Here is a 22,318-nt window from a genome sequence, read left to right as displayed (position 1 = left end):
CTAACCCTAACCATGATTCTAATCCACTATTTTGTTGATTCACATTCAGATGTACATTTATTTGTCAGTTCAAAATTTTATCTCTTTGTAATGTAATCTGTAAAAGTGTCTGACTTCACCTTCCTTGCAAAGTTCCAGTAGAAAGAATTACAAAATATATATTTACCTGGCCTGAGCCCTACCCGAGCCCTTTCAGCTGTGTGTGTGCAGCCGAATCTCCCACTGGGCACAGGACACTTCAGCGGGGCAGGGGGGGGGGGCAGAAGGCAAATCTCAGGGTGATGTCCAGGAGGTCTGGCCTCTACTTACCTAACCAGAGCAATGCTAGCAAGACTCCTTGAACCCGTAAAAGTTTATTTTCTCAGACAAAGAAAGTTTGAGGGGGAGCGAGGGATGGATTGGCAAGAGAACCGAGAGGCGGTGACTTGCGGGCAAATCGCTGCTCCGACCCATGAGCTCCGAGGCCACCTCTTCCCTCCTAGTTGACGCTTGGAGCCGTTGGTGGCCCTCGGGGTGCAGTTGAGAACAAACGTGACCCCACACACCCAGAGCGTGCCCACCTTTGGCCCAAAGGCCCGAAGTCTGTGAGCCGACCTGTATCTTGCATCCAGCCACGAAGACCCTCCAATTTTGTTTTCGTGGTTGTTTAGTTGCAAAGTCACATCCGCCCCACCACGACCCCATGGACAACCCTCCTCCAGGCCCTCCTGTCCTCCACCATCCCCTGGAGTCCACCAAGCCCACACCCACCTCTCCAGTGACCCCCTCCAGCCCCCTCATCCTCTGCCGCCCCCTTCTCCTTTTGCCGTCAATTATTCCCGGCATCAGGGGCTTCTCCAGGGAGTTGTTCTCCCGTTTTGCAACGCTCTCAGTTTCAAGCGTCTGGGGAGCCAACCCCCCGTCTTGGGCACCGGCCAGCATGAGACGGGCAGGGTCCGCTCTGCTTCCAGCAGCTCCTGGCAGTCTTACGGCCAGTTTGTGGCCCCTTGTTTAACGCTTTTGACTGTGATATGTTCATATTACGTGTCGTCACGCTTTCGCTCTGGGCAAGACAGGAAAGCAAAAAGGAATGACGCCTCACGACCGGGGTGGGAGTGGGGGGTGCTTGGATCGCGGCCTGTGCTGCCTACGCTCATCGCTGCCGACGATCATCCGGAGGTGGCTCAAGACGCCCACGCGGACATGCTCCGTCTCGTCCTTCATCTGGCTTTGCAGGAAGTCCAGCGCATTCGCGGGGCAGCAGCTGACTGGGGGAAAGGACGGGCGGCCCTTCAGCCAGCCGCGCTCTCCGGCTCTTCATCGGCAAGCACAGCAGCGTGGGATTCCCAGCTGCCGGCCAAAGGGCCGCCATCCTGCGTACAGGATGCACCAGCGCTTGCAGGAGCATGGGAATATTTTCAGAAGAACAACCCCGGGAAGAAGGAAGGACCCCCCAAGCACCCCCCTAGGGGGCGAGGGGTGCAGCCCCCGGAGGGTGGGGGGATCAAAGCACGTGTCCTGGTGGAAAGCGGGGCCGGCTGCGAGGAACAGCGGCAAGGCCTTCGCAGGCTGCCACGTTTCGCTGCCTGACCACTCGTCCGGTCTGTCCGGATCGGTTTTCCTCGTGGTGAAGACTTCGGAGGAGGACCCGGCAGGCGTGGGCCCAGGTGGGGCAGCTTCGGGCCTCGGCCCCTTACCCAGGTGGCTGAAAGCATCCATGAGCCAGCGGCGATGATCTGTCGAGAGCTGCTGCAGCTGCCCGTAACTGGACTGGAAGGGGCAGGAGAAGGGAGCGTCAGGAAAAGGGGGCCTTTTCAGGCTGGGCCACCCGCACCCTCCACTCCCCCCATTTCCCCTGCAAGACACAGATGCTGGGCGAGGCTAGAGGGGTGTGCCCCACCTTTCTCCAAGCAAATACTGCATCCCAGTAACTTGGTACACAGACATGCCCAGGCCTCCTCCGCTGGCCCTGCCTGGGTTGCAGGAAGCTCCAGGATTCCTGGGCTAATGTTGGGAAATTTCAGATAAATCCTGGTAGGAAAACATTGCTTATATGCATCTTTGTGTTAAAAAATCAAATCTAGGCCTCTTTCTCACAAGGCAGCAGAATCCCAGCCAGGTTGCTGTTTAGCGTTGCTGTTGCCTTGCGAAGGTGGAGTTCTTAGCTAGACTGGGAAGCTGCTGGAGGCCGATACCTGTGCAGAGCTGGAACAACGGCGCCCATGTGCTTCTGAATGGGCCCACCTGAGTCCCACCGAGGCAAGCGCCTGCGGAGTGGGGTTGCCGGAGCAGACTTCCCGGATGCTTCCTCCATCAGACACGTTTGCATGTGTGAACAGACAGACCCGGCTGGCCTGAACTGCCAAGAACGTGCCAGTCTGAGCTATCAATGCAGCCATCAGGAACATTTTCCATCCTATCGCTGCCAGTGTTTCTGATGGTTTAGGACATCATGTCATGCCTAGAGACATCAGGATGCTCTTGTACCAACATTATCTGGAAACTGAGCACTCTGCATCGGTGCACGTGACTAGCAGGTTCTAAAAGTCTCTGCACATGGGCTGTGGCTTTGGAGTTGCGTTGGCCTCTACCCGGTAATGCATCACCATGACTGGCTGCAGGTGCTGGGGCACCGGAGAATGAAGCAGCGGAGGCTCAGACATCTGACCTTTCCCACGGACCCGAGCGTTCATTTCCTCGCAAACTGAACACCGGGATTCTGTCACTAACCGCACACACTTGTGCTGGGCAGGCGTGTGCGTTGCCTCTCCAGCGCAGCTGCATGAGAGAGGGGCTCCGAGGCGGGGCATCCTGGGGGAACGTTCTGCTTTACTGGCGAGATGGACTTGGCTGATGCGCTCTCCTGTACTGCTTTGGCGGGCATTCCTGGTTGTCGGCACCTCCGTATGTCTCGGAGCTGGTCCGGAATCCTGCCGACTGGTGGTTTGTGCTTGGACCAAAGGGATGCCGGGCGGAACTTGCCGCAGCCGCTCAGCAGAGCAGACGCGCAAGCAGTTGTCTCTCTCCCCGTTCGCGGTGTCGCCCCCACTCGCCTTTCAGCTTGGCAGTTCTCCAGCGGTGCCAGCCGCTGGGGTCTTGGTTCCCCGTCCGCTCAGGATTGACTTAAATAAGTCCCGCGGCTGTACCTACCAGGTCACATGTAGCCGATCCACCTTCATGGACCTCCCCTTTCGCTGGGCTCCTTTGGGCCTCTGCTGTCCAACTTTGGTGTGGGACCTGATCCTCGGCCTTCTGGGACTTCTTTAGCTCTTGTGCTGTGTTATCCAGTGGAAGAACCTGGATCAGACAGACACTGGAGTGGGTTTTGCTCATTTAAATTGTCAACATTTTTCTGTGAAAGGCAACATATTGAGCCCCATGAGCCCCAGGTCTTCCCCACACACTGTGTGATGCGCTCCTCACGTCAAAATGTTCAGATGGAATTGGAGAGTCCTGAGAGGTGCCCAGGAGAAGGGGCATTCGGGCTACATGGGTGCACAGGTGCCCAGCACTTCTCACATTATTCTTCCAAATATGAGATTCCATAAAGGAAGCTGCAACCCTGGATTTACGGATAGGACATTTTGGGTGGCCAAGGGCTTTCTTGGATTTCTGGGATGTCATGGAGGGCTTTTATTCAAGGGGATGCCATAATAGGGAGACGAGAATTCCACCCCAGTTTGCAAAGCCCACACAACTTCCCTGTTCGTGAATCGTGCAAACTTCGCCAGTTTGCAAACCCAGATATAAGCACAAGGATGCAATTCTTGCAAATTGTTGCATTTCCTGAGCTGGGAGTCACAATTAAAAAAAGCCTGAGTGTTTTCGTCCCCTGCATTTTCACACTTTCGCTAATGAGGGAAAGTGTGCATTTTGGGTGCCTACATTTACCATGCACATTTCTTCCAAATCAAAACTGGATTTTTCCTGATTAATAAAATATTCCTGTGTTCAGGAAGGGGATAAAGCCAAGTGAGAGTTGAGGATGAGTTTGGACCACCTTGCTGGGCTTGAACAACACACGTCCAACTCCTCCCTAACTCCACAAGGGGCCATTACAGAATAAATCCCCCTCTGGAGTTACGGTAGGACGTATCTTTGCAAATGTACGTATGCACTGAGGACATCAGGACCTCCTCATTCAAATTGGGCCAGATGTGAAAAGCTAATCAGGATTAAAGAAAGCTGTACGTCCTGCTTGTCTTACCTGCTGGAAGACGAAGTCGCAAAGGGCCTGGAAGGTCTTCTTGGGTATTGGAGGCTTACACTCTTCACACACATCCAAGAAAAAGCTAAGCTTCTGTAAACAGGAGTCGACAGGTGTTAGGTGAGGCAGTGAATAGACTTGTGGCCCTCAAACGCTGGGGCTCTCTGGTGAAGCTGCAGTCTCAGTAAAATTTTGGTATTTATAGCAAAATATCCGTGCATCCCTCCCACACCTGTGGATGAAGAAAAGAGAAACCCGGCAGGGCCAAAGCGACAGGGCAGCTCTGCCCCACGGGGTGGCTAATTTGGAGGACGCAATCGGGGCAGGAAAGGCCGACTCCTCACATACACACTAACAAATTGAATAAATGGCTAACCCATTTTGGGCTCCAAATAAATCAATAAAGGGTGAAATGAATTTATGACTCAATTCATAAAGAGTGAAATGCCATACGATCAGCAGATGCCAAGTCTAAAGTAAGGCGGGTCCTGGATGATTACGCACATCCCTTCCAGCTCTGGGTTCAGACGACACTCACCTGAGTGTGTCCTTCCCCTGCATTTTCACACTTTCACTAACGAGGGAAAGCGTGCATTTTGGGTGCATACATTTACAATGCTCATTTCCCTCCAATTAACACTGTATTTTTCCTGATCAAAAAAAAGATTCCTTTGTTCAGGAATGGGATAAAGCCAAGTGAGCTTTGAGGAGAGTTTGGACCACCTCGTCATTCATCCACTCACCCCTAACGCCACAATTCAGGGGCCATCACAGAAAAGATGTTCCTCCGGAATTACAGTCAGATGCATCTGTGCAAATGCATGGATGCTCCGAGGACACAGGGGTCTTCACTGATGTCCTCGGTCCCCCGGAGGCCTGAAGCCACCTGCAAGACCATCTCCTCCACTGTGGCTCTTCCTCAAGCCAAGCAACACGGACGGTCATGGGCTTTGGTCGCCGGTGCTGGCATGCCACCTGTAGCCAGGTGCTGACCCCCTTGTTTCACCATGCCCTTCGGTCCAGGGAAGCCCCATGCCGGAGGGATTCCTGTAGGGAAGGACTGGGGAGCCCTCGTGGCCAGGCACCCGGGGTGGTGCTTTGGGTGCTGAGCTGGGAGCTCCAGCCCTGCCCTCCAGGGGAACGTGCCCCAACGGGGCTTCCAAGATCAGATCCAGCCCTGGGGCCAGAAGGGGTTCCACGGGAGCCCTGGCTCATGGGACTGCCTCACCTTAGCCACGAAGGACGAGTCCAGCTTCCTGCTCTCCAGGAGGACAGTCGGGATGGCACGGATGATTTCCTCTTGCTTCTCCCTGCGGCGGACAAGGACTCCCAGCATGGGCCACTGGGCCTTCAACGAGGCCTCCTTCACCTGCGAACGGAGGCGGCAAACGGAGGATCCCCCTTGGAGCCACGGATCACACACAGTCCTGGGCAACGGCCACATCCCAGCACGACGGGGCTCAGCAGGGAAATCCTCCTGAGCTAGGGCAGGACAAATCCTGTCGGCCTTTCAATTCAATTTCATCTCCTTACTGCTGAACAGCCGGATCCCTCCGGATGTTTTACAGTGTCATCAAAGGGTGTTGCTTGGGACAAAAATCAGGGCACGAATCAGACCGACCTGGTCGACCCAGGCTTCCCAGCCTATGGCAAAGCGATGGAAAAAGCCCACGGAGCCAGAATGTCCAGTCTGCATTTGGTAACGTTTTCTCATCCCTTATCAGATTAAAAAACCTTTGAGTTCTTTTTTTTGGGGGGGGGGGGGAGGATGTCTCATGGTTGTCCAAAGGGACAGAAAAGTTGATAGAGCGCCCCCCTCCCCCAGGTAACTATTTGGAGCAAAGACCCCCGGGACTCATCTTTCAGGTGCTAAGTTAAGCGTCCCATCTATGGAACGCGCTCCCCAGAGAGGTCCGCCTGGTGCCGTCGTTATTTGTTTTTTGGCACCAGGCTAAGACCTTTTTATTTAAACAATATTTTAGCAACGTTTAATATTATCTATAGGTTTTAACTTCCAGCCAGAATGAATCGGGATTTTTAATTTGTGTAATTTGTATTTTTTGTTTGTGTATCAGGCACTATGTTGTCTATTTATGTTTATTTATGTAAGCCATCCCGAGGCGTTAAGCGATGGGACGGCATATAAAAACTCCAAATAAATAAATAAATAAATAAATAAGATGAGCTTCCACTCCAATGGCATACAAGATGCCTTTGCGCCAGAGATTTCCACCTGGTCCAGTATCTTATTCCAAGGACAATTTAAGAGCACCGTCTGATGCTCTCTGACTTAGATGCACATCCAGCCGCAACCCGGAAGTTTCCATGCATCCAGCAAAAGGTTCGCAGCCATCCGCAGCGCTCCCTATTTACGGAAGAGGCTTCCCAGAGAAATTCACCTGGCGCCAACGTCGCTTTCTTTCCAGTGCCAGGCGAAAGCATTTCTCTTTGTCAGGTATTTTAAAAACTGATTTCAAATTGCTTCTAATATGTTGTGGTATGTGGTTGTCCCCCTCACTCGAGGAAGTTTTAAATGAGTGGTCTTTGATTGCATTAATACTCATAATTTTGATAACTGTCTGTATGCTGCCTAGAGATTCCTCTTGGAATAATCTGGTGGCACGCAAATATAAATGCGCCCTCAACTGGATGAGCACTGCTGAGCATCGGTGATTCATGCTCTGGTAACCTCCCGGTTGGATTACGGCAACGCGCTCCACGTGGGGCTGCCCTTGAAGACTGTCCAGATACTTCAGCTGGTACAGAACAGAGCTGCCAGGTTGCTGATGGGGACTGGGCGTTATTCTCATATAACCCCAGTCCTCTACCAGCTTCACTGGCTCCCCATTGAAGTCCGGGCCCAATTCAAGGTGCTGTTTTAACCTATAAAGCCCTGAATGGCTTGGGACCAGGATACCTGAAGGAGCGCCTCTTCCTTTACATGCCCTCACGCCCCTTAAGATCTGCGGGAGAGGCTTTGCTCCGGGAGCCCTCGTTAAAGGAGATAAAAAGAACATCTAGCCGGGGCAGGGCCTTCTCTGAGGTGGCACCCAGATTATGGAATGTGCTCCCTGGAGAGGTGAGCCTGGCGCTGAGTTCATATTCTTTTCGGCACCAGGTTAAAACCTTTTAAATTAATTGCTATTTTAAAAACTAATATGCCATTGTTCATAGTTGCTTTTGTTTGTTTGTTTTTGTTTTTATATAATTTTATGGAATTTGTCATTGTTTCATTGTTTTTAATTGGACGTGCTGTGAGTCATGCCGAGATGCCAAGGCCTGAGGTGACGGCATATAAAAGTTTTAAATAAATAAATAAATAATAAAAGTAAGTGATTAAATAAATTTCCTCGAGATGGCCATTTTCGGTCTTCTAGATCGAATGCTGGAAGTGGGCAAGAAAGAGGCTGGGGTGCCGGCAGGAGCTGGCAGAAGCCTTCGGTCTAGGCCTCCCCCCCCCAGCCCCGAATTTGCCCCTTTGCATCCTCTCCGAGGCCTGGCCATGACCCTGGGGGGGCTGCTGGTATGGGCAAGGGGGGTGCCGTGGGCCCCTGGAAACTCCCGTGCCCCCCGAGGCCATACGACCGAGTCCTAAATCGTTTAAAATGTTTATTGGGTTTTTGTTTTGTATGGTTTTTGGTCTTGCAAGGTGATGTAAATATTGGGGGACAGCTTTGGGGCTTTGTGGAACTGAAATTAAAGAATGGAAAAATAATAGGAATCATGCTTCCTGCCGTCGCTCCAAATTGACTTTGTGTTATTGCCAAGAGCCATTCGCTCACAGTCCCAGACTCAAGGAAACTCAGTTAAGGGGAAAAGTGGTGCTTATGTGGGGTCTTGAGTGACAAAAGGAATGAAAACAGTGAACAAGTCCATCATTCCATGTTGGAAATGCTCACTGGAGAATATTCTGCATCAAAACCGGAACAGGGGTTGGCTTTGAGCCCTCTTCAGCTCCACCCATTGTGCTCAGACATGATTTATTTCATTCATATATTTAACCAAATGTAAATATTGAATAATATAAAATCAACCTATTAAAATTTCTACCACCCCTCACTCCCATCGTGAAGCCCCTGGCAGTCTCCCCTCCAAGGGCAGACCGGAGGCAGACCTGCTTCGCTTCAGCAAGGTGGCTTGTATGTGAAGCCCTAAAGGGAAGCTTCATGCCTCTCCAGACCAGTCCGTCCAGCTCCCTTTAGGGCTTCTCATACAAGCAACTTAGAACCTCACTGAAATCGCCCAATTCCACCTGGAAGCCCTTTCCATCTCACACTTGCACTGGGTTGTAAGTCTTGCTTTTCTTTTTCACATGAAAATCCAGCCGAACTTCCCTGTATCTGGTGCAGCAACTTCTCCCGCCCATTAAAGCTTCCTTGTGCGCATTTTTCAAAAGGATGCATGCTCTCAACTCAGTCTTTTTGATTTGCAAATCCTCTTTCAAGTTTGGGACTCTAAGGACTTCAACTGCAGCTTACATTTAAATCCATGTCCGGGAGTAGCAAGCTCAATACATTTTGATCAAAACAAATGGGAAAAAAAAAATCCTCACGCATCCCTAAGTCCCACCCCATTTTTAAACTCTGCCACAAAAGCCAGGGCATCTTCCCAACTCTCTAGTCCTGCCATATTCTCAAAAGCTACCCTGAATCGGAGATAAAGCTATTCAGAGCATTTCTCACTTTAGTTTCCTCGTCATTCAGCCAGTCACCGACCAGCCGGTGATAAATTGGGATGACAGGAGTGCAGAGCTGAGATTCGGCCTCTCTTGGGAACGAGCAGGCTCTCCAGTTCTTGTAGTAATAGTTTATCGCCGTACAGAAATTTTCCATGACTGTGAAATCAGAGAGAGAAAGCCTGAGAGGTAAACTAGGTTGGCCACACAGGTAAAAGAGGATGCCTGGTTTTCAGGTACACCAGAATTCCTTTTCCGGCCAATTGGTCGGCCTGTGAAATTTGTCTCTGGTGACGTTGACATTGTACAGCTATCCATGGCTGTTCAGAAGTCAAATATATTAAAAATCCTTTAGCACCATGAATGATCGGTCACTTCCAAGCCTTCCCTTGCAGAATATTTGTATTCTTTATGGAGCTTATTCATGCTCCATTGCTCCTTTAAATTTTATGCATTCAGTTCTCACAGCCATGAAGAACCCCTTTTGGAACGGAAGCCAGCAAGAGCACCAGAGGTCAGCTTGGTGGGACCCCATCACAAGTGAGATGTTGTGAGATGTTGACATTTCCCTCTCCTTTGGGATGGGAGTAGAAATAAGAGGAAAGCACCAAGGGATGCTCACCGTAACATATTTCTTCTTTCATGTTGCTTTTCATGGGCAGCCGTAACATCACCCTTATATACATGCAGGTGAGGGACAAAAACGGGATGCATTTCAGTGCTGCAGAAGCGAAGGAACATGAAAAAACATCTGTTAGGTACAAAAAATTGTCTGGGCTCCACCATGCAAAGAGTCCTTAATTTGGGCAAGTGTGTGTGTGTGGGGGGGGGGCTGACTGGGGATGCATCGAGGTGGCTGCTCTTGCTAGCATCGTCTCCCTAGGTTGTCCAGCTGGGGTGTGCCCCAGCTTAGAAACAGAGCGAGTCAGAAGGGGTCTCCCGGGCCATCTAGTCTGACCTCCGGCACCAGCCGGCTCCGCTCACGACATGCCCACCATGTGGATGTCCAGCCTATCCTTGAACACCTGCACCAATGGGGCCTCAACCACCTCCCGTGGAAGCCCATTCCACACCCTCGGGGTCCTGACTGTCAGGAAGGGCTTCCTGGCATCCAAATGGAACCTGAGTTCCCTGAGCTTTGCTCCGTTGGAGCACGTCCTGCCTTCCTCTGCAGGGGAGAACAGGTCTCTCCCACCTCCGTGTGATGCCCCCTCACATACCTGCATGTCACCCACAGATCCCCTCTGAGCCTCCTCTTCTTCTACCTGACCGTGCCCAGGTGAGAGGTTTGTTCAGTCTTCAATATATTGCTTGTTTATTTCATTGCTGTACCTTCCAACAGCCAAATGCCTCTCAGCAATTAACAACAATGCATTAAAAACAATAAAATGCAGTACAGAGACAGTACAGACAGCATAACATTCCATGCGCAATTTAAAAGCAGAAATTTAAAACTTTTGTCCCAGGATAGGTTGCTCCACGGAGAAGGCCCCTTCCTTGCTGCCATGGGGTGGGTCTCCCTTGGGGTGGATCTTGGAGGACGACCTCAGATATTCAGCATGGTGCCCAGGCAGGTTTAGAGAGAGTTGTTGTGGTTGCTGCTGCTGCTGTTGTTATACTACCTATTTCCCAGAGATTGGGATTCTAGGTGGTTCACAACATTAAAATTCTCGCAGAACACTCAAAATATACAGAAGTTAAAACTACTATTAAATCAATGAATATTAAAAGAAGGACCTCCCCAGAAAATCTTAGAGCCCATGAGGGCTTATAAAGGAGAACATAGTCTTTCGGATAGCCCAGACCAATGGCTTATTATTGCGTTGCATTTATATCCCAGCTCTCCCCCTTTTGCAAGATGGAGGAGGAGAGGAAAGCTGCCTTGAGCCCTTTGTGGGAAAAAGGCAGGATATAAATCCAAAAATAAACAAATAAATTTAAAAAAATAACGAAAAAGATAAAAATAAACAAATAAATAAATAAACTCAAGGCGGCTTATAAGGTTCTCCCCCCTCCATTTATCCTCAGAACAACAACCCTGTGAGGTAGGCTAGGCTAAGAGTCCGAGGCTGGCCCAAGGCCAGCCAGAGGGCTTCAGGACCAAGGAGGGACTGGAATCCCAGTCCGGCTCGCTTAACCACCACATCGCGGTTGGGTTTGTGGTCCTGAGCTGTAGGCTAACCGAAATGCACACACTTCTTGGTAGGCTAAACATACACATGGTGAGCATGTCATGAGTGGAGCTGACTGGAGCCGGGGGTCAGACTAGATGGCCCGGGAGACCCCTTCTGGCTCACGCTGTTTCTATGTTTCTTCCTAAATGGGGCAGAAAGAAGTTGAGACTTTGCTTGTTTGTCCATCCAGGCCCAGGGCTCGGAGTGGTCAGCTCTGAAAAGCCTGGCTTGGCTGAATTTGTGGTGCTGAATTAAGCGCTGGCTGCATTTTTCTGACAAGGACCTCCTCTTAAGCAGCTCCAGGGCAGGCCGGCAGCACAAGCTGTTCCTCGCCATGTAGGAATTGTTTTACCCTCTGAATGTGGCCTGTGCCGATGGGTGAGAATTTTGCTCCATTTCTTCTTTGTTAAAAGTTTGCTAACATTCACGGATTTCTTCGTGGACATAATTCTTTGCAGAATGAATTTGGCATTTTAACATTGTGAATGTGGGAGAAAGCGAAACTGACGGACTCAATCAATCATTTCCTTGACTTCCCTTTGGAAAAACAGATTGTTTATCTAAGATATTTACAAATTATCATAAAATACAAAAGTGGTACTAATACTTTAGATTAGTTTAAGAAATTAGAAATATTATTTAAAAACCAAATAGGAAAAAGACTTCCAAATTACCTATGTCATCCTGCCCATTACCAGCTAAACATCTGATGGAAAAACGGATGTGCTGACTAGAAAAAGTGAAGCCACTTTAAGATTTTGTCTTTTGATTTATTTTCTTTCATGGTTTGGTGCACAGCTGTTCTTTACAGGACTCCCAATGGAGCTACACCAAAGGGTTCCTGCGTTTTGTGTCTGCACACTCCACACACTCACACTTTCACTAATCCTCCCTTCCCTGGATTATATGTAAAGAGCTCTGCCTGAATTAACTGATTTATTTAATTCCTATCCCACCCAACAGGTGATGCTCTCTGGGCAGATCACAGCAATGACCTTGGATACCTTGGATCCAGCTCGTGCAGCCTACTCAAGTTACTAGTCCTCTAAAAGTTTTTTCCACCACCCCTACCCAAATTGCACTCTCTGGGGAGAGAAATGACCCGGTTCAGCTCTTTAGCCTCAGTGGGCCCCAGGGAAGGAAGAAGGAGCTGGGAAAGCCATACCATAGCGAGACACCAGGTTTGCCAGGGTCCTGAACACCATTGGGTGAGGGAGAGTCCCCGCCTTGATGTTCCTTTGGAGCTCATACATCACATCATTGAAGTGCGAGTTTGCCACAGCAAGGAGGAGTGCGCTGGCTTGCGCTCTGGTTTTCTCCGGAGTTTCCTACAGAGGCAGAAAACAGAAATAAATTATTCTTGGCCACTTAAACCACTTTGTTTAGTCACAAAGTCGTGTCCGACCCATCACGACACCACAGACAGCATTCCTCCAGGCTCTCCTGTCCTCCACCATCCCTCGGAGGCCACCAAGCCCACACCCACTGCCCCAGTGACCCCATCCAGCCCCCTCATCCTCTGCCGCCCCCTTCTCCTTTTGCACTCAATCCTTCCCAGCATCAGGCTCTTCTCCAGGGAGTCCTTCCTTCTCATCAAGTGGCCAAAGGATTGGAGCTTCGCTTAATTGGAGCTTCGCTTCCAAAGGATTGGAGATACAGCGAATTGCCGTCGGGGTCTCCTGCTTTCCTGCCTTGGACCAAGCAGGTCTTCAGCATGCAGGGAAGAGTGCCAGGGACAAAGCTCCTGGCCTTCCTTTCGGCAGCTGGAGCTCCGAGACAAATGCACCTGCCAAACGGCCTCGGTCTGGCGAGGTCTAGGGCTGCTGGCTCCCATGTCAGCTTTCAGACCTCTGGGGTGCTCCTGTCCTGTGCCATCGCTCCCTGAGCTCAAGCAAGGTGCGGGGCAGGCAAGGTGGCCACTCAGGGGTGGCCACTCGCCCCTAACCTTTGGAATGCCTTCCCCACGGAGAATCCTGCAGCCCCCCCCAGCCCCTGCTGACTTTCAGACAAAAATGAGAAGCAGACCGCTTGTAGTTTTTTGAATGCTTTCTTCAAGATGTGGTGCTATTTTGTATTTATGTATTTGGCTGGCTGGTTTTTTAATTTGGCATTTTTCGGTATAGCTGTTTCTCTCCCATTGTCAAGCCGTTCTGAGTATTTATGGTGTGAAATGGGACCTCCATGGAAGAGGAAATGCCCCTGTGGACCCTAGAAGCAGGACAATTTGGATTCCCAGTTCGGGGGACAGAGGTAGTGGAAATCGGAGCTCTGACTTTCCCTCTTGCGCCCCCTAGCAGCCAGTGAGGAGGACTGCAACTGATGGCACTCCGAGGTTGGGAGTGCGACCTTGGAGAGGGGTGATCAGCGAGCGGAGGGGATGGGATGGGATCAGCCAGGATGTGAGGCCTCTTTCCCTCTGAAACGCTGGTGCTGGATGGTCCAAAGCAGCAGTCCAGTGAGAATGCAGGTCGCCTGACTGATCCTGGATGCGTGTGAGCCTCCGGGCGCCGGGACTCCTGCTCTTCTCTCCACGACTGTGCCCTAAGTCAGGTGAGGAAGAAAGGACGAACACCTTGCCTCTTCTTCCCCTCAGCCCTCGCCTGGGAGCAGCCTTCCATCAGGCTGTCGCGGAGGGAGCGATGGGCGCTGGAGTCCCCTGAAGTGCTTCTGTGCCATCTGCCCATTATGAATCCAGGCCATATCCTGCAAGGGGCTGAAGGGGGTTCCCTTGCATTGTTAGGGTTCCCAATTATAGGGAAGATCCTGAGCTGGTTGGTGGGGGATGATGCAGAGGGGCTTGTGGGATGAGACGCCGCCTCTGGGTGCTTGGGATCATAGGAACATAGGAACAGAGCGAGCCAGAAGGGGCTTCCCAGGCCATCTAGTCTGACCCCCGGCTCCAGCCGGCTCCGCTCACGGCATGCCCACCATGTGCATGTCCAGCCTATCCTTGAACATCCTCTCCACTTCCTGTGTCAGAAAGTACTTCCGTTGTACCTTTCAAGCAATGAGACCTGAATGCTTTTTTCTCATATGTATTTAGTGCATTTCTAATCTGTCCACGATCTGGGCTGATTGCAACCAATTAAAAAAATTTTTAAACACATCTACAAATAAAAAATGCAATCACAATATTTAAAAAGATGAAAAGCGATATACTGCAAACCGGCAGACACTGTGTCACTTGATAAAACATCCACAATAGCCTGGATTGAGGCTGATTGCATCCCTATTTCACTTTATTTACTCTTCTTTCTTCTTGTTAATCATGTTTTCAAATCGCACTGAGTGGTGCAGTGTATCCACTCCGGACTTCCGTCTGAAGTGCGAAGGACTTGCCCCTGGTGCTGAAGGACAGCCTCGGCTCCACGCTTCAGCCCCTTAAAGTCTGGGCTGAAACATGGGGTGGGTGGCTGTCCCCCCGATACAGAGGCCTCCAGGGGCCCAATCTGCTTTCCCAGAAGGCCACATTCCCCCTTCCGCTGTCCTTGGGTGGATCCCTGTCTTTTGCACAATTTCCCTCTATTCCAAGGGGCTGCAGCTTCTCTTAAGGCCCTCTCAAAGCTCCTGGGTCTAAGAGCCGTACGCTGCAACATGCTGAGACTTTTGGCTCCACCCCTTTTGCTTTTGGCTCCTCCCACCTCTGGAATGTGCTCCTCCCCCAAGAGCTTCTCTGAGGCTGAATTTGGTCAGCGGGGCGTTCAGCACACCCCAAACCTTGTCCTCCCGCACCTCCCCTCCACCTGCTCCCTGGAGGAATCCGGAAGAAACCCTTCGGGCCAGCGGCCGGGCGCTTCCGAGCAATGGCCTCCTACCTCCTTCACCATCTCCTCTGCCAGAATATTGATGGCCAGCTTGACGTCCATCTTCGAGACTATTTTCCCGAGGACGTCTTGCGCGGCTCGGTCGGCGATTCGCAGGCATTGCAAGTGGAAGGTGAGGTAGTCAAACATCTCTGCAAGACAACGGGGGCTTTTAGCGGTTGTGGTCACTGTCCGTGAGGTCCGATTCGCCTCTCATCCAAGAGGGATAAACAAGGGTCTTCTCTCTACCATCTGGCTTCATCTTACGGGCTTTTGGCAGGGAGCGGGCCTGTTCGGACAGAAAGAAGTCGGTGCTGCAGGACTTTTTCCTGCCGATACATGTGCAACATTGCTCCCAGGGTGTTCAGGGTGTACCTCACCGCAGAACATGGAGAAGCGAGACATGAGCAAGGATCTCCTGGTTTCTTTCCATTCTCCACTTGGCGTCATAGGAAGCTTTCTATGAGCTTTCAGACATTCTCTGCTCCTCTTTGAGAACCTTCTTTGAAAGCAACGGTGTGCACAGTTGCAGAGCATTTATTTCTTTTTGGTGCCAGGCTGAAACCTTTTTATTCTCCCAGTGTTTTAAGGTTTGATTGTTTTCACTGGGATTTTATAGTTGTTTGGGAATTTTATTAGGATGCTGTGTTTTATTTTATTTTATATTGTCTTATAGTTAAACTGTCCCGAGACCACGGTAAGGAATGGTCTAGAAAAGTTTTAAAGAACTAAAACAAATAAATATGTATTTCCCCCCTTGGTACATGTGTTTTTGAATGTTTTTGCAAGCACTTTCTCCACTACAGGAATGCCCTTTTCCCTAAAAGGCAGTGTGGTATACTGGCTAGAGTGTTGGTTTGGGCCTCAGGAGATGTGATTGAATCTCTTTGTTCTGGGCCAGTTCCCTTCCAATGGCCAAAAACTGAGGAGCTATAACTGGGGGGGGGGGGGCTCTTTTTAAAGCCCCCATTTATGACTTAGGAAGATTCTGGACCTAGAACTGGATGATTCTGGGCCAGTCACAGACTCTCTGCCCCAGCTTACATCACAGAGTTGTTGCTGTGGGAATAAGCTTGCAAAGAGGGTAATGTAAGCCACTTTGAGTTCATAAGAAAAAAGTGGAATACAAATCTAATAAATAATAACAAATAAAAATAAATTCATGCCCAGTTTTCATTTTGAAAACCCTCTGCTTTCCTCTCCCACCATCTGGGCAGAGTTCTCCATGATATACTGGGACAGAAAGAGGTCCCCTGAACATGGGCTGAGTGCAAGCCACCCTGTGCCCCTGAAATCGGCAGGTGGGCTCTTTGGAGGAAGGAAGGCCTTCCCCAAAAGCAGGCATCCCGGCACTTGCCCTTCTTGAGCTTCAGCTCCATCAGCGGCTCCATGGTGCACCCTGCCGGTCGGTCGCCTCTCTCTGTGTCGGACGCAGTCCCTCTCACCGGTTCAGTTTCGCGAGCCAAAGCGTTGCCCCTCTGATTAACAGCCTCGGGTGCTACCAGCACAGCCCCCCCATATTTCCTGGGGAGGAAGTCCCACTGGGTTCAGGGGGTCTTCTCGCAGGCGCTCGAGAGGGCAGCTTGGCTTCGGGCGCTCGCCGCGGCAGGCCGGGCGTTCCATTGTGATCCGGGCAACGGTGTCACGCTCTCTCAGGCGACCAGGACGGACCGAGCAGGACGGGGCAGCTCCCTGGAGCCGCCGACTCCATCCAGGCGAGACCTACGGCTTCGGCTCCAAAAGGGAGCAGCCACGACACCGACCGACTCGGCGATGCTCCCCTGAAGCTGCCCCTGCCCTAGGCTGGGGTCGGAGGTCTGTTTCGGGGACGAGGAGCGCGACCCACGGGTGCCTTCCTGGGGTGCCGCTCGGCTTGGCTCCCGACGGGAGGGACGCTGGAGAAGGCTGTCCTGCGACACAGCACCGGCATTGGTTGCAAAGTCTCCCTCTTCCAAGGGGGGTACGACTGGGACCCCCTTTATCTTGCTTTTGGCACTAGGTCAAGCCTTTTTATTTAGCATCTGTTTTTAGATTGGAGTATTGGTTGGGGGCTGGTTTATTGCTTTACTGGTTATTGTTACTGGTTATATTGTGCTTGTTTTTCTCCTGTTTCCTATGTATGTGGTTGCATTTATATTGTATTTTAATTGTATTATATTTTATGGTTTGTTTATTATTGGTATTTATTTTTATCTGTGTGTATGTATATATAACTGATAAAAATAATGAATCACAAGTTGGAATTAAGGTTGCCAGGAGAAATATCAACATCAGAGATGCAGATGATACCACTCTAATGGCAGAAAGGGAAGAGGAACTGAAGAGCCTCTTGATGCGGGTGAAGGAGGAGAGTGCAAAAGTTGGCCCCCTGCTAAAATGTATTGTTTGTATCTAAGTATTCTTAATCGGTTGTAATTTTCTTTTGAATAAAAACCTGCATAAATGTGTGACCATTAGAAACTATTCCGTCGCAAAAATACCCCCAAATTTTCATGAAAATCTTTTTTAACATTGCAAAGTTCATGACGAACTGAACTTAAGGCTGGAAAAGTGAGAAACCCGTTCGATCAGTTAGCTGTTAGTTTGTGGGTAGTGAGATAAGAAAAACAAGAGCAACAAAGAATTGGAAAAATCGGTGGAAGACGCTGCTGACGGATGCCGGCTACAGCAAAGTCAACGGGGCTTCCATGGTGAAAGCTGTTTGCTGCCAGAGACTGGGAAGAAACAGGGACCAGCTATTTTGTCCTTCCCTATTTATGAGTCTCCAGAGACATCTGACTGGCCACTGCTGGAGACAGAAAGCTGGGCTGGCTTGAACTCAGCCTGATCCAGTAAGGCACACGCAGAACAGGCTGGGAAACTCTATCCCCTGATGCATTGTGGCCAGAGAGGGTGGTCTCAGCTTTTCTGAATCATTTTTCTGCTGCATCGTCTCTCCATCGTCCAGGACGCCCCTTCCCTCAAGTCCAAGCACTGGCAACTTAGGCTGGGAATGGTAACAGCCCTGTTCATTAACATGTACATTTTGGGATACTTCTCGAGGCCAAGCATCCATGGACATTTGCCAGGAGAAAGGAATCCAAACGTTTTTCTCTTTGCTTTGGCAAGCTCTCAAATGCATCATCATCAACACTGTATCATAACCGCATCGTCATTATTTTTGAAAAACCAAATCAGGGCTCGCCATGTACAAATATGGATGCTTAGAGAGCATTGAAGGGGCCACGGTTCAATATTTTCTGGAGAACTTTGGCACCTGGGGCAGCCAAGTCGTTCAAGGTGCAGCTGAAAAATTCTTGCAGGGCAATTTGTGTCGGCCTTCCAGTATCAATGAACAGATTAAATCATTACGCAAAAGCACCCTGGTCCTGTTTTTATTGGCGGAGTGGCGAACATGATCTAATTCGAATGCCATGAAATTCTAGTCATTTCTGGTTCCCCCCTCCATGCATAAATAATACGAGGCTCGTAGCAGCCAAGGACAGTAAATTTAATCATGTCTGTGATGTGATATGTTTGAACCCTAGAAAGGAAGCAGTGTTCCCGAATGCTCCCCGTGCAGCCTGCCCTTTAACCTGCTCCCCCACCCCAGATTCCTGGCACTATCAGGAAGTTTTTGTGCCAAAAGCCCCCCCAAATTGCCCCTTATCTGTGCCACTGGTTTCCGGACACTGGGTACCCGTGGCCAGCCGCTTGCTCACAGGTGGTCCGAATTTGGGCGGACTGGATGCAAAGAGGAGATTTAATATTGCATAAGTACTGCCTCAACTTACGGCTTCATTATTGACACCACATGGAAGTCAGGAAATTGGGTCTTTCTGGGAACTGTTTGCAGGGGCATGCGGCCCGTTGGCCCTTTCTCGGGGGGACATTAAGGAGAGAGGCTTGCAGCTCCGAGAGTGCGAACCTTCTCCAGATGTCTGCCCTCGCTCGGCTCCAACTTTCTCTTTTGATGGACAAAAGGGGCTTGGAGAGGACGAGGATTGGGCGGGGGGGGGTGTGCATAAACATTGCGCGCTTTCCAAGAAGAATAACACAGGCGACAGGTTCCCCGGTGGCTTGGGCCAAAGGGCCCGAAAGCGCGGTGGGGAAGAGCCCCGTGGCTGATTTTGGTGAGCGCCAGCCACCTCCCCTCCATGAAATAAGCATGCCCCCCCCCCACAGTCCTCCCCAGCCGTTGCAGTGACACGGATTCGTCTGCTTTGTGATACTGTTCATGTGACGTGCATGATTAAAGCTGGGGCGTATCTTGAATAAGACGGGAATGGAAAGCGAGATCCAGAGGGAAGGCTTTGGCTGCGCGCCATCTCGAGAGAGCGCACCCGTGCGCACATGCGCAAAGGGAAACAGAGCAGTGCGACGGCGCATGGGACACATCGAGGCCGCATCTGCGGGGTGGGTTCGTTCTGCAGAGGTTCGATAGCCGGAGTGAGCCAAAATGCGCTCCGTGGTTTGTGTGTGGTTTTGGCAGTTCCCCAAAGCCTGCACCCGTTTTTGTCCTGGGAGTTTTGGTGCTCCTCGGAAAAATGGTACCGTTTTCTTTTCAAGTGCCCTGACTTGCCTGCAGCAATGGCATCCTGGAGCCAAATCTGACTTGCTGTTTTGATCCACCAGCTTCGATTTACGGACCTCCGGGGTGCCATCCTCTCCATTGTGAGCGCCGGGACTCGCTTGCTTGGCACTCGGTGACCCTGGTGGAGCAGGACTACCCATGTGATTGGCCCAGGAAGGAGGAAGTCAGGGAAAACACCAAGAGGGAACAAATTAAAAAAAAATCTTTTGTCCTCATCTTGTGAGAGTTGGAGAAGCTTTGTGTTCTGCCGAAAGCGCTGCCTTTGGCTCACGAGAGCCAGTATACTCATCTGACTTTTGCAGTCCATGTGCCCTGCCACTTCCTGCCCGGGAAGGAATTTTCCTGTCAGCCTTACAAGCTGCGGTGGCCCAGAGGTCTGTGCGTGTGATACAGTGTGGAAGCCAGCCTTGGCCATGGCCCATGGTCCAGGCCCTTAGCGCATGCCTCACACGCATAAGGTCCCAGCTGGATTTTGTAAAAATGTGCACGCAGATACAGAATGTGTTCTTGTGGAGCGGGGAGAGCATTTATTCAGCCAAAAAATTCAAGCCATGCTAAGGCTAATGCTGTTGCATGACCAGGTGGGCCTCCTCAGAGCCACGGTTCCCGCAAACTTGTCCAGGCCCTCCACCGAGTGGCCCAAATGTGGCAGAGAGGGAAGCCAGCCTTCTAGAACAACCCCCCCACCCCGCATCCCGGCGCCCCCCAGATGTGCTGGCACTGCTGGCTGTGAACATCTGGAGGGCCCCCAAGTGGGGAAGGCTGCTCTGGGAGGAGGGCTTTCACCTCGGCTTGTAACGATCCCTCACGCCAAACACAACTGCATTGGAGAACCCGGGAACCTGGGAGCTCCGGGGCGGATTATCCCTCCTGGGTTTTAGTGGCTCTTTGGAGGGGCTATCCTGGTACTGAATCTACTTTAATCTCCCTTTGGGACATTAAAACCTCAGCATCGCCAAAGGGAGATGCAGGATTCAGCCGGCTTGCAGCGCTCTTTGTGGGCCAGCGTATTTTTGGAGAGCTCAGCTCCTCTGCAGGCAAACGGCACCTGCTCCAAGGAGCTCGCTTTATTACTTCCGGTGTTCCGGAAGCCTTCGGAAGCCCGAAGACGGAGTCAGAACAATTCCTCGGAGCACCATTCCACAATTCCTCTCTCAGGTGGACCTTCAAAGCAGAACAAGCGCCTGGACAGGGAACTTTTTCTAGGAAAATCTGTTGGTCCATGGGAAGGATCAGTGGGGACCCATATGGGGGCAGAGCCAGTGCCCGTGAGGGGAGGGGCCAGGACCAAACACTTTCAGAGCCGCCCCCCTCTCTCAGTTGCTCATTTCTCTGTCTCTTCTGCCACCATTTTCCTCTTCCTCTTTGTTGGGGGTCCAAAAGGCCGGGAGAAAAAACCCCAGATGAATGAATTACATAAAGTCAGTTGTTTATTAATGTGCTTGCTATAAATCATTAGTTATAAATAAACAGATGTGCTTCATATTCGAGTCAAGTCCTCGGTATTTTGTTGCGTGTATTTTAAAATCACTCACAGGTGATAAGCACTGGCATGGAATCCTTTCTAGACAAAATAAAATATGATAGTCTGATCTTTTTTACTGACTGTATTGAGCTTCGCCATCTTTGGCTGCAGAGCACATAGTCAATCTGATTTCTGTGTTGACCGTCTGGTGATGTCCATGAGTAGAGTCGTCTCTTGGGTGGTTGGAAAAGAGTGTTTGCTATGACCATCGTATGCTCTTGACAAAATTCTACCAGCCTGTGCCCTGCTTCATTTTGTACTCCAAGGCCAAACTTGCCTGTTATTCCGGTTATCTTTTGGCTTCCTACTTTAGCATTCCAATCCCCCATGATAGGCTGCATACTGTCACCCTGCCTATTTAACTTATATGCAGAGCACATCATGAGAAAGGCGGGGCTGGATGAATCACCAGTTGGAATTAAGATTGCTGGGAGAAATATCAACAACCGCAGATATGCAGATGATACCACTCTAATGGCAGAAAGTGAAGAGGAACTAAAGAGCCTCTTGATGCGGTTGAAGGAGGAGAGCAGATAAGTTGGCTTGAAACTCAACATCAAGAAAACTAAGATCATGGCGTCTGGTCCTCTCACTTACTGGCAAATAGATGGGGAAGAAATGGAGGTAGTGACAGGTTTTATTTTCCTGGGCTCCAAGATCACCGCAGACGGGGACTGCAGGCAAGAAATTAAAAGGCGCTTGCTCCTGGGGAGGAAAGCTAAGGCAAATCTAGATAGCATACTAAAAAGCAGAGACATCACCCTGCCGACAAAAGTGCGTATAGTCAAGGCTGTGGTTTTCCCAGTTGCATTGTATGGCTGTGAAAGCTGGACCATAAGGAAGGCTGAGCGCCAAAGGATTGAGGCCTTTGAATTGTGGTGCTGGAGGAGACTCCTGCGAGTCCCTTGGACTGCAAGGCGATCCAACCGGTCAGTCCTGGAGGAGATCAACCCTGGCTGCTCTTTAGAAGGCCAGATCCTGAAGATGAAGCTCAAATACTTTGGCCACCTAATGAGAAGGAAGGACTCCCTGGAGAAGAGCCTGATGCTGGGAACAATGGATGGCAAACGGAGAAGGGGGCGGCAGCGGATGAGGTGGCTGGATGGAGTCACTGGGGCAGTGGGTGTGGGCTTGGGTGGACTCCAGGGGATGGTGGAGGACAGGAAGGCCTGGAGGAATGTTGTCCTTGGGGTCGCAATGGGTCGGACACGACTTCGCGACTAACAGCAACAACAAAGTCTTATCTTAAACAAAACAGGGTGTTTCCATTTGCTCTTCTATGCCCTGGCCTTTCCCAAGGGTGCCCTCCAGGTGTGTTGGATTACAACTCCCATCAACCCTGGCCACAGGCCGTGATGGTCCAGGGGTTTCCATACAACCCT

The 22,318-nt window shown here is 50.7% G+C and overlaps 1 protein-coding gene across 1 annotated transcript in view; it reads right to left on the bottom strand.

Moving 5' to 3' along the window:
* Window positions 1-5,522, bottom strand: part of LOC123026530 (maestro heat-like repeat-containing protein family member 2B) — a 52,550-nt gene extending 47,028 nt beyond the window's left edge. The window contains exons 1-5 of the mRNA XM_044436267.1: window positions 5,415-5,522; window positions 4,187-4,279; window positions 3,130-3,276; window positions 1,677-1,749; window positions 1,131-1,247 (exon numbers count right to left, since the gene is read on the bottom strand). Of these exons, the coding sequence (XP_044292202.1) occupies window positions 1,131-1,247; window positions 1,677-1,749; window positions 3,130-3,276; window positions 4,187-4,279; window positions 5,415-5,522 (538 nt within the window). The remainder of the gene's footprint in view (window positions 1-1,130; window positions 1,248-1,676; window positions 1,750-3,129; window positions 3,277-4,186; window positions 4,280-5,414) is intronic.
* Between the last annotated feature and the right edge of the window lie 16,796 nt (window positions 5,523-22,318).

Source organism: Varanus komodoensis, unplaced genomic scaffold (assembly GCF_004798865.1).
Source record: "Varanus komodoensis strain SLA01 unplaced genomic scaffold, ASM479886v1 scaffold3, whole genome shotgun sequence".
NCBI classification, from domain to species: Eukaryota; Metazoa; Chordata; class Lepidosauria; order Squamata; family Varanidae; genus Varanus; species Varanus komodoensis.
Note: the sequence above shows the minus strand (reverse complement) of the source record. Positions and strands in the feature narration are given on the sequence as shown.